The sequence below is a fragment of the Schistocerca piceifrons genome, chromosome 2 (assembly GCF_021461385.2).
Source record: "Schistocerca piceifrons isolate TAMUIC-IGC-003096 chromosome 2, iqSchPice1.1, whole genome shotgun sequence".
Lineage (NCBI taxonomy): Eukaryota > Metazoa > Arthropoda > Insecta > Orthoptera > Acrididae > Schistocerca > Schistocerca piceifrons.
This window is the reverse complement of record NC_060139.1, coordinates 13,648,338-13,661,250: the sequence shown is the minus strand read 5'-3', so window position 1 is coordinate 13,661,250 and position 12,913 is coordinate 13,648,338. Positions and strand designations below refer to the sequence as shown.

Here is a 12,913-nt window from a genome sequence, read left to right as displayed (position 1 = left end):
CCTCCCGCATGCCCACTATACGCCCTCGCTCAAAGTCCGTCAACTGCACATACAGTTCACGTCCACGCTGTCGCGACATGCTACCAGTGTTAAAGACTGCGATGGAGCTCCGTATGCCACGGCAAACTGGCTGACACTGACGGCGGCGGTGCACAAATGCTGCGCAGCTAGCGCCATTCGACGGCCAACACCGTGGTTCCTGGTGTGTCCGCTGTGCCGTGCGTGTGATCATTGCTTGTACAGCCCTCTCGCAGTGTCCGGAGCAAGTATGGTGGGTCTGACACACCGGTGTCAATGTGTTCTTTTTTCCATTTCCAGGAGTGTATATTTGACGGTGCTGGCGCTGATGTGGTTAACATTTGACGATGCCACTATGATTCCAGTATATTAGGGCATGTTTTTATAAAAGAGATCCGAAGATGGTCATTATAGACCGAAACCGGTCGTCTGATTACAAAAAATTGGTGACCATAGAAGTAAAGGAAATTTATTCTCTATTCGGGTCACTGTTTTATTCGCGACCATGTCGCATTTTGTGAGACTTTCATCTGTCTGGTCCTTCCCGACCATCGCTTTGTGACAGATGCAGAAGTGAAATTAGCAGTCCGTAGATTGGTTATATTTCAGCCAAACGGACTTCTACGAACAGGGCATGTAGAAATTGGTGCCACGATGTGAGAAACGTTTTGAGAACGTTGGTGAGTATTTACTAAACTAGGTAAAAGACTTAAGTTCATTGGTGTATTTTTTGTTACCTATTAATCTTTTTAGTCATAAAATTACTGTGCGTTACTTTCCGATCTTCTTTCATGACTGGTAACAGAATCTGAGGCCAAGTTCTGCAGACATTGGTGGTGCATCTCGCTGTTTTTGCTGAGGAGACTGGCTACGTGACCATTAGTCACAAAAAATGGCTGCCTGCCCTGCTTTTTGCATGTCACTCGAATTCTTAAGTTCACTCATTTTCAGCCGCGAAGGGCGATCTATGAAAGCAGGTTAGGGAAGATAAACTTTTTTGTCAAGGTCGGTAATACGAGGGTTGTCCAGAAAGTAATTTCCGATCGGTCGCAAAATGGACACTACAGTGAACACCCGATGAATCTTTGCACAGATGTGTTGGGTAGTGTCTCTAGAATGACTGTCGATCGCCTCAAGACGCTCTTTTCAGTTGTGATCGCACTGTGAGAGAGTAAAGTTGCCTAGAACAACGATGTCTCCCGCCAAGTAGGAGGGCCCGCTGACAGCCTTCCCCTTGTGGATGCAGCCCACCTGACACATGCAATTCTGAGTTGCACTCTGCAGGGGCAGTGAAGACGCCCCTGCAGCCTTTTCGATGGGAAGTGTTCGATCACCCACAACACAGCCCTCATTGGCTGGTCCCGAGTATCATCTCTGTTCACACGAGACAGTGGATACGAAGACCACACTTGGGTGCAAGCTACGCTCTATAGACCAGCGTAGAGAATTATCGGAAAGCACAAGCGGCTGCCTCTTACGTTGGAAATTTGGTATAACGCTCCGACAAATGTCTAAGTCGGAGCGGCGACTATGGAGAGACTTCTCTGGAAAATGTAGCTAACTCTTGCAAATAAAATGTTTCTGATTTTCGCTGTGGTTTCCACTTAGCGACCGATCGGAACTTACTTTCTGGACAACCCTCGTAATAACGTTATTTTCGAAAACCTGTTTCGGTAGTCAGTGTTACCAACTTCAGATCTCGACAGACACATTAACCTAAGAAATATAGAATAATCTGTCTGTCGAAATCTGAACCTTGTATCATTTATTACCGAAACCGGTTATCGAGAATAAATGTGATTATTATCGATCTTGGTAAACAAGTTACTGGTCAGAACCCACATAAGTAATGTGCGCACTTACGTTGTTCTTTAGCGTGTGCTACCACAGGCACTGTACAAGTACCAGTGTGGGAACTCATCGAAATACAATATCTCGTAAACGACTCTCACTAGAATCTTGCAACAAACTCTACTGGAATTCTAATTTAACCTTCTTTTAATTTGTCAATAGGCAATATTCCCTTTAAAAAAACTGTATGATTGTACAAAGGTACACTTTATAAGTATTATTACAATCTGTTTACTGGCTAACAATACGGGCCTCTGACTACTAATACTTTCTGTGAAAACTGCCTTTTAATAGAACTTTGCATTTCCGCAATATCTGCTGGTTAAGTTTCATGTGATTCGCCCTGTATACCCTGGCACACTACCACTTCGTCTGCAGTCGGCGGAAGTTGGCTGTCTACGCGCCGATCCGGAATGTTTACGGTCGTTGCCAACCTTAGTTACGTAACACTACTGTGCCCCCAACAATAAGTAGCAGTTGTGAATATAGTGTCGATCCGTGTGAATTTTGCGCAGTAATTGTTAAAATTACTTACAAAAGTGAGCGAAGAGGCTGTACCTGGTCCTTCTAGCGACTGACCATAAACTTTGGTGCCATTTTAGGGTTGCATTAATACATTACACGTTCGTTTCTTTTATACGCTATAAACTGGCTGCTGTCAACAGGCAATGTGCCACGTGCAGATTATGCAAGCTTCCACTGCCGGCAACCTCCACTCAGCAGCCAAGTAAACCTATAGGATTGAGTAGGATCAGTGGGTACATGTAAATGTTGAAACTTGTAACAACAATACTAGCACTCTCAGCAAATATCCCTGACCAACGTAGGAAAGCTGATCACCAGAGTCCTTTCTCATCCTGTAAAAAAAACTTCCACCATGTAGATGTAACCTCTTCACAGTTCAGAAATGACTTTATAGACAAAATCTACGGAATTGGTAGTATTGTACAGCACTACTTCTCGAAAATTAAATCCTTGAACTGCTGGATAAGAGTAGAAATCCTGGCTCAATATGTGCTCACTTTCATTCTGGAATAGTTGTTGGGAACTCGTTTCTCCTACGCTATGTGTGACAATTCCCTCGAAGTCGTGTTAGCCATTCAAAGGTTTCTTACAATACGCAGTGCATCTTTAAATTATCCTCGACAATTTTCTGGAAACTTTTACCCACTAGTGTTATTTAGTTTTAACGTTTTTCTCCAGTTGCCTGTGTCGTGTAACATAAAAGTTTTGTACCATTTCTGCAGGAGAAACCACACGTTCGACCTGGTGATCTTCGAGCGGATGCCTTACCAAGCCTACTACGGACTGTTCCACAGGGTCGGATCACCTCCTCTGGTCGGCTTTGTCACATTCTCTGCTCTTGCACCCACGTACTATACCTTGGGAAATGCCATGAACCCGGCTTACCTGCCCGAGGTCTGGGTTGGCCTCTCTGATCACATGACCTTCTGGGAGCGCTTGTACAACACCTACTTCTACCTGAGGTTATACCACACGTGGTTCTACCAAGTGCTCCCGCAACAGGAGACTCTCATGAGAGAAATCTTCGGAACTGGACCACCTTCGATTTACGAAACTGAGCGCAACTACAGTTTGCTCATAGTCGGCAACCATTTCTCCCTGGAGTACCCTCGACCGCAGCTGCCGAACGTTATAGAGATTACTGGCATCCACGTATCGACCAAGATCGAGAAGTTACCGAAAGTGAGTCAGAAATAGTTTCGTAAGTTGATCACACGAACTGCACATTGATTTTTGTTGATTTGTACGTGAGCATCGTAATTCATTGAAATTCTCGATAATATTGGTAACCCAGTCATTTCTGAGTACAAATTTCCATGACACTAGGACTAGCTGAAAAGTAGAACGTGATCTGTCTTTATCCATGTATGGCATGGTGACTAGAATATTTAACGTAGATGGCGCATGAAGTGGAATTCGGTGACAGGACTTAGATGCTGACACAAGGTTCCACAGTCTTATCGAATACATTTCTCGGATGTAGCCTGGCCAACAACATACCACTGCTTCGCTCTACGAAACACTGCTATGAGGTTAGAGACCTGAAGCCGATAAAAGGCGGAAAGTCTACTTACCGTCGGTTTTACGGCACTACTTTCAGTGTGCATTCTAGTGATGAAACAGTGCTTTAGCAGCAGTACTCGAAATCGTAAACTCATTCTCAGATTTCGAATTTTTTCTTAGAACAGTTGATCTGGGTACATAACTTGAGTATGTAGATTTGTGGGCTTTCCTAGGTTAATCATCAAATTCAACAGAATTTTATTTGGCCTGACTTCATGATCACTGGAAATTCAAGTGAACTGAATTGTCGCGTTTCAAGAGAAACCTCTTCCAGTGATGCCTCATTGAGCGAAAGCCATGAATCGATTCCCCTGTAAACTAGATTTTCACCAATCACATCGTTAAAGTTTACAACTGTTGATCATAAGTAGACTGTACGTTTTCACCTTTTTATGACGTAAAATGTACACTCATGCTCATAAATGAAGGATAATGTTGATACATGGTGAAACAACGCTCTGGTGGGCTGTTTGCGGGTTTAAATCACCTCGGGGTATGGCCATGCTGTGTATTTGACCTGCGGTCGTCGCACGGTGGCGCCGGCAGCATTCCACATATGCAGAGGTGTGTTGGTGCATGTCAGAATACGGTGCAGCGAGTAAGTGTTCAGACGTTTTAAGACGTGCTAATGGTGACTGTGTGTTGAAAATGGCTCAAAGAACGCATATTGACGTTATGAGGGATAGAATACTGGGGCGACTGGAGGCTGGTCAAACACAGCATGTCGTCGCACATGCCCTCTGTGTGCCACAAAGTGTGATCTCAAGATTATGGCAACGATTCCAGTAGACAGGAAGCGTGTCCAGGCGCTACAGTACGGACGTCCACAGTGTACAACACCACAAGAACACAGATATCTCACCATCAGTACCCGCAGACGGCCACAAAGTACTGAGGGTAGCCTTGCTCGGGACCTTACCGCAGCCACTGGAACAGTTGTCTGCAGACACACGGTCTACAGATGACTGAACAGTAATGGTGTATTCGCCCGGAGACCTGCAAGGTGCATTCCACTGATCCCTGGTCACAGGAGAGCCCGTGAAGTCTGGTGTCAAGAACACAGTACACGGTCATTGGAACAGTGGTCCCAAGTTATGTCCACGTAAGTGTCCAGGTATAGTCTGAACAGTGATTCTCGCCGGGTTTTCATCTGGTGTGAACCAGGAACTAGTTACCAACCCCTTAATGTCCTTGAAAGGGACCTGTATGGAGGTGTTGGTTTGATGGTGTGGGGTGGGATTATGATTGGTGCACGTACACCCCTGCATATCTTTGACAGAGGAAATGTAACAGGTCAGGTGTATCGGGATGTCATTTTGTACCAATAGTCCGCCTTTCCAGCGGTGCAGTGGCTCCCATCTCCCTCCTGATGGATGATAACGCACGGCCCCACTGAGCTGCCATCGTGAAGGAGTACCTTGAAACAGAAGATATCAGGCGAATGGAGTGGCCTGCCTGTTCTCCAGATCTAAACTCCATCGAGCACGTCTGGGATGCTCTCGGTCGACGTATGGCTGCACGTCTTCAGACTCGTACGACACTTCAAGAGCTCTGAAAGGCACTGGTGCAAGAATGGGAGAGCTATACCCAAGCAGCTGCTCGACCACCTGATCCAGAGTATGCCAACCCGTTGTGCGGCCTGTGTACGTGTGCATGGTGATCATATCCCATATTGATGTCGGGGTACATGGGCAGGAAACAGTGGCGTTTTGTAGCACATGTGTTTCGGGACGGTTTTCTCAACTTACCGCCAATACCGAGGACTTACAGACCTCCGTAGTGTGTGTTCCCTATGTGCCAAAGCTATCAGCGCCAGTTTTGTGTAGTGCCACGTTGTGTGGCAACACATTCTGATATTATCCTTAATTTATGAGCATGAGTGTGTCTTATATTTGGGACATGCAGTCCTGCAGTTTGCAAAGCTTCATGTCCGAAATTCTGTGGACCATATAAGAATGTTACATTTCGTTTTGAAAAGACCCCCGCTGAAGCCTCTGATTCTGTGGAAATGTTGGCAGTGATGAAAAGGCTTACGAATGCCGACACAATCAGAAATTTATAAGTAGTGTAAATCATATTTTGAACAGGTGACGATTATGGTCAGCTATATCATGTATCAAGACCCAACAGTTAACTGCAAGTAGCCAAGGAGTTCTCTGGGGTGGGGTGGGGTGGGGTGGAGGGGGGGGGCAGCACCTCGTGATTGGAATTTAAATTCAAAAGCCTCTCCTGGGAAAGGAGAGAGCTCAGAATCGAAGGATTGTTCCTGAATCACTTCTGACTGGCTGACAATATTGTCTTACACGTGACGGAAATAACAATTATGGTTTAAGAACTGTAACTACCAGTTAATTTGAATATCAGTTTACAGAAACATACGTCATCCCACACTAATGCCTTTGCGCAATGAGAGTGGCGCTGTCAGAAAAGAGAGTTTTGCTACACACTGTGTGCGGCTGAAATTGTGTGGCAACTGGAAGCAGACTGCAAAATTGAATTCGCGCGACGGTACAATTCGTGTGGGTCTACATCTACGTGATTACTCTGCTATTCACAATAAAGTGCCTGGCAGGGGTTCAATGAACCACCTTCATACTGTCAAGTCTGAACTCCACACTGTTAAGCTAAGAAATTCTGGTGTTACGTAGTCTAAATACAATGTTGCGTCCAGCAGTAGTGAAATGGTGTCAACGATTCGAAAAATGCCTCACAGGCGCTGGTGATACTGTTCGGGAAGTTCAAATCTTGCACCATGAAAATTCCATATTTTCACCAAGCTAAAAGAACTTCAAGGAGCGAATACATATCGTTGAGGAGTTGACTGGTAGAATGTTCAAAATACTCATGGTAATACAGCTAGATGACATCTCCGGCAACCGCCGATCACACACACGCCACACGCCACACGCCACACGCCACACGCCACACGCCACACGCCACACGCCACACGCCACACGCCACACGCCACACGCCACACGCCACACGCCACACGCCACACGCCACACGCCACACGCCACACGCCACACGCCACACGCCACACGCCACACGCCACACGCCACACGCCACACGCCACACGCCACACGCCACACGCCACACGCCACACGCCACACGCCACACGCCACACGCCACACGCCACACGCCACACGCCACACGCCACACGCCACACGCCACACGCCACACGCCACACGCCACACGCCACACGCCACACGCCACACGCCACACGCCACACGCCACACGCCACACGCCACACGCCACACGCCACACGCCACACGCCACACGCCACACGCCACACGCCACACGCCACACGCCACACGCCACACGCCACACGCCACACGCCACACGCCACACGCCACACGCCACACGCCACACGCCACACGCCACACGCCACACGCCACACGCCACACGCCACACGCCACACGCCACACGCCACACGCCACACGCCACACGCCACACGCCACACGCCACACGCCACACGCCACACGCCACACGCCACACGCCACACGCCACACGCCACACGCCACACGCCACACGCCACACGCCACACGCCACACGCCACACGCCACACGCCACACGCCACACGCCACACGCCACACGCCACACGCCACACGCCACACGCCACACGCCACACGCCACACGCCACACGCCACACGCCACACGCCACACGCCACACGCCACACGCCACACGCCACACGCCACACGCCACACGCCACACGCCACACGCCACACGCCACACGCCACACGCCACACGCCACACGCCACACGCCACACGCCACACGCCACACGCCACACGCCACACGCCACACGCCACACGCCACACGCCACACGCCACACGCCACACGCCACACGCCACACGCCACACGCCACACGCCACACGCCACACGCCACACGCCACACGCCACACGCCACACGCCACACGCCACACGCCACACGCCACACGCCACACGCCACACGCCACACGCCACACGCCACACGCCACACGCCACACGCCACACGCCACACGCCACACGCCACACGCCACACGCCACACGCCACACGCCACACGCCACACGCCACACGCCACACGCCACACGCCACACGCCACACGCCACACGCCACACGCCACACGCCACACGCCACACGCCACACGCCACACGCCACACGCCACACGCCACACGCCACACGCCACACGCCACACGCCACACGCCACACGCCACACGCCACACGCCACACGCCACACGCCACACGCCACACGCCACACGCCACACGCCACACGCCACACGCCACACGCCACACGCCACACGCCACACGCCACACGCCACACGCCACACGCCACACGCCACACGCCACACGCCACACGCCACACGCCACACGCCACACGCCACACGCCACACGCCACACGCCACACGCCACACGCCGCCAGGGAGGGGGGGGGGAGAGAGAGACTATACACACTAGCAAGATGTGTGTATCACATATCTAAAGATGACAGACGTCAGAATTTGTCGATGGTGACAATTAATAACCAACGGGTGAAGTAGCAATAGCTATGTCCACTTGTTTCTTTGAGAAGGGAGAGGGCAAGATTTCACGCAGAATTTACGCAAAAACCTCCACTCCATTTATAAGGTAACTCGCTAATTTAATTACTTAATTACTACTGCTTCCTTAATACCACTATCCCAATAACTGGAAGTGCATGCCAGAAACTCCAGGTTGTTATATTCTGTGGGATGACCAGTGTAAAAAAAAAAGGAAAAAAAGGTCTGCAATAAAGATAAGCTTGGTTGTTGTGCGCGTGCATGACACTAGTGCATTCAGTACACCTTTCCTCCATGCTCCTGATGGTCTGACCGATATGACACGCCGCAACTGCAAGGAGTATGACAGACACCTGCCTTACCCAAACCAAGATCACCCTTTACGGATCCTAGGATTCAGGATCTAGCTGTTGGGATGGTGTTAATAGAGGAAGCATTTGAAATTAAACTAGCGATCGACCTTGTAAACAGAGATAGAGGTTTTTGTTTAAATTCAGCTTGGAATCCCGCTCTCTCCCTTGACAAAAACGGAGGGACACATTTATTACTACCTTATTGCATAACATTGGTCCTCTTTGGTTGAGCGCTGAACGTGTATTATATATTGTGTGTGTGTGTGTGTGTGTGTGTGTGTGTGTGTGTTGTCGCCCGGGATGTGCTCTGCAATCGGAAGTGTTGAATGCCCTTGCACAGTGCTTCCCTCCTGCATGTGTGCCTTGAACATCTGTACCCGTGGAAATATCGACAGTTGCCGAAGATGTCGCTTGCCTGCCTTCCCAAAAGTTATTTGGACATTTTATACGCCGGGAGAAACTCAGGTTTCAGGTTGGTGGGACGTTCCAACTGTTGAGAAAACTCTTTAGGGTATGTGAGCGCATTGTGAATACGTAAAATTCTGCAGCGTTTAGGTCACTGTTACACCTAACCTTCATTAGGGCGTTGAGCTGGGAAACACGTAGCTTCTTCCACCGGTACATGACAATTTACTTTCGTAATTTGACGTGGTATACAGCATAAGCAGGAAGGTGTCAGACGTCCATTATTGCTGTTTGCTTTATGTATGGTCATTGGTGTCAACAGACGTCCTTCCCTGATGTGTGCTCTATTTCTCGCCGTTGGGGGTAACAGGCGAATGAGGAACTGACGGCTGTTGTAGTGTTGTTTGTTTACTTGCTGCCGGCTTAGGTGCAACGGTACCTTGAGTATCTACGACGGCTGTCATCTCCCGCACTCCTGTGTGGGTTGCTTTGCGAAGAGTGTTGTCTCACAGCGCTGTTAATGCTGGCAGCCCAGAGACTGGAAATGTGTACCTGTCTTCTCTGTTCATGCTGGTGGGTTATCTCTAGAGTATTCCATCTCAACGCAAGTGTCCGTTTCACCAGTACGTGGGCACCTAGAAATATCAGTTCGTCGTACTTGTCCTGGTGTACTGTCATCACTTACTTGGTGTGTTGTCAGGTGAATGTATAAACAGAGGGGCGGTATAACTGTGGGTTAACCTCTCTCGTCTTTTTCAACAACCATCCTTATAGAGATATTTACAGAAACAGCGGTCCAGTCTGCACTATTATGTATCGAATGATAATGTTCTGAATGCTGGCTGCAGCACTTAGATGATACATTCATCTGCCTACGTGGAGAAGAACTGCTACGAAGTTTTCTCCAACACCTTAGTCGACAACACAGCAAAATCCAATATTCTAAGGAGTAGTAACAACTGGCTTCTGCCCTACCTCGACGCGGAAGTTTATCGAATGTCAGTTGGTAAAATTGGCACAAAGTATACAGAGTGGTCCATTGATAGTGACCGGGCCGAATATCTAATGAAATAAGCATCTAACGAAAAAGCTACAAAGAACGAAACTCGTCTAGCTTGAAGGGGGAAGCCAGATGGCGCTATGGTTGTCCCGCTAGATGGCGCTGCCATACGTCAAACGGATATCAACTGCGTTTTTTTAAAATAGGAACCCCATGTTTTATGACATACTCGTGTAGTACGTAAAGAAATATGAGTTTCAGTTGAACCACTTTTTTCGCTTTGTAATAGATGGCGCAAAAATAGTTTCAAGAATTTTGGGTAAGGCTGTCTGAAATGAGACTGGGCAGTAGTTATTAACATCAAACATAGCCCCCTTTTTATGCAATGGTTTAACAATAGCAGATTTCAGCCTCTCTGGGAAAATGCTCTGTTCCAGTGAGTTACTACACAGACTGTGAATCCTATTTCTCTGCCTGGAACAAGTTTTTAGTACACATTTGGAAATGTCATCACTGCCAAGGAGATTTTGCTTTTGAGTAATTTAGTACTGTTCTAATTTCAGTAGGAGAGTTAAGCGGAATTTTTATTTTATAAAAATTGCATAGGCATTACCTCTATCTTGGTTAAATAATTTATGTTGAGTTCGACAGAAATATGGTCTCCCTGTGAGCTCAGTTTTTATAATATTCCAAATTGCTTAAATCTTATCAGTTCTGATAGTCTCAGACAAATGCTCAAAGTTTTCTTTTATAACTTTTCTTAACAAATGCAGTACATTTAATAATTTTTGACGGTTTTGGATCATTACTGCTTCTAGCTGTACGTTTCATTTCCCTTTTCTGTTTAAAAGATACTTTCATTCCTTTAGTAAACTACAGCTTTTTAGATGGTTTCTTGCAATTGTTTCATTGTTTTCTTAGGGAAACTATTTTCAGATATATTCACAAAGGTGTAATAAAATAGATAACATTTTAAATTAGCATCACCTTCCTTCTGCACATAATTCCAGTCTGTTGCAAGCTTTCCCTAAAATTAGCAAATGTTAAATAGTTAACTCAACATTATTTTGGAGGATTGTTTTGCGTTATTTTATGGAACTATGTCATGTTGTTGTTTTGTTGATGTGGTCTTCAGTCCTGAGACTGGTTTGATGCAGCTCCCCATGCTACTCTATTCTGTGCAAGCTTCTTCATCTCCCAGTACCTACTGAAACCTACATCCTTCTGAATCTGCTTAGTGTATTCATCTCTTGGTCTCCCTCTACGATTTTTACCCTCCACGCTGCCCTCCAATGCTAACTTTGTGATCCCTTGACGCCTCAGAACATGTCCTACCAACCGACCCCTTCTTCTGGTCAAGTTGTGCCACAAACTTCGCTGCTCCCCAATCCTATTCAGTACTTCCTCATTAGTTATGTGATCTACCCATCTAATATTAAGCATTCTTCTGTAGCACCACATTTCGAAAGCTTCTACTCTCTTCTTGTACACACTATTTATCGTCCATGTTTCACTTCCATACATGGCTACGCTCCATACAAATACTTTCATAAATGACTTCCTGACACTTAAATCTATACTCGATGTTAACAAATTTCTCTTCTTCAGAAACGCTTTCCTAGCCATTGGCAGTCTACATTTTATATCTTCTCTACTTGGACCATCATCAGTTACTTTGCTCCCCAAATAGCAAAACTCCTTTACTACTTTAAGTGTTTCATTTCCTAATCTAATTCCCTCAGCATCACCCGACTTAATTCGACTACATTCCATTATCCTCGTTCTGCTTTTGTTGATGTTCATCTTATATCCTCCTTTCAAGATGCTATCCATTCCATTCAACTGCTCTTCAAAGTCCTTTGCTGTCTCTGACAGAATTACAATGTCATCGGCGAACCTCAAAGTTTTTACTTCTTCTCCATGAATTTTAATACCTACTCCGAATTTTTCTTTTGTTTCCTTTACTGCTTGCTCAATATACAGATTGAACAACATCGGGGAGAGGCTGCAACACTGTCTCACTCCCTTCCCACTGCTTCCCTATCGTGTCCCTCGACTCTCATAACTGCCATCTGGTTACTGTACAAATTGTACATAGCTTTTCGCTCACTGTATTTTACCCCTATCACCTTTCGAATTTGAAAGAGAGTATTCCAGTCAACATTGTCAAAAGCTTTCTCTAAGTCTACAAATGCTGGAAACGTAGGTTTGCCTTTCCTTATTCTTTCTTTTACGATAAGTCGTAAGGTCAGTATTGCCTCATCCATTCGTCTGTAATGAATTCGTGTTAGTATTTTGCAGCTATGACTTATTAAACTGATTGTTCGGTAATTTTCACATCTGTCAACACCTGCTTTCTTTGGGATTGGAATTATTATATTCTTCTTGAAGTCTGTGTATTTCGCCTCTCTCATACATCATGCTCACTGGATGGTAGAGTTTTGTCAGGACTGGCTCTCCCAAGGCCGTCAGTAGTTCCAATGGAATGTTGTCTACTCCGGGGGCCTTGTTTCGACTCGGGTCTTTCAGTGCTCTGTCAAACTCTTCACGCAGTATCGTATCTCCCATTTCATCTCCATCTACATCCTCTTCCATTTGCATAATATTGTTCGCAAGTACATCGCCGTTGTATAGACCCTCTATATACTCCTTCCACCTTTCTGCTTTCTCTTCTTTGCTTA

At 46.9% G+C, this 12,913-nt stretch overlaps 1 protein-coding gene across 1 annotated transcript in view; it reads left to right on the top strand.

The window, feature by feature from the left end:
- The window catches only part of LOC124778019 (UDP-glucosyltransferase 2-like), a 107,746-nt gene that overhangs the window by 50,317 nt on the left and 44,516 nt on the right, over positions 1-12,913 (top strand). The window contains exon 4 of the mRNA XM_047253597.1: positions 3,117-3,576. Coding sequence (XP_047109553.1) covers positions 3,117-3,576 — 460 coding nt within the window. The remainder of the gene's footprint in view (positions 1-3,116; positions 3,577-12,913) is intronic.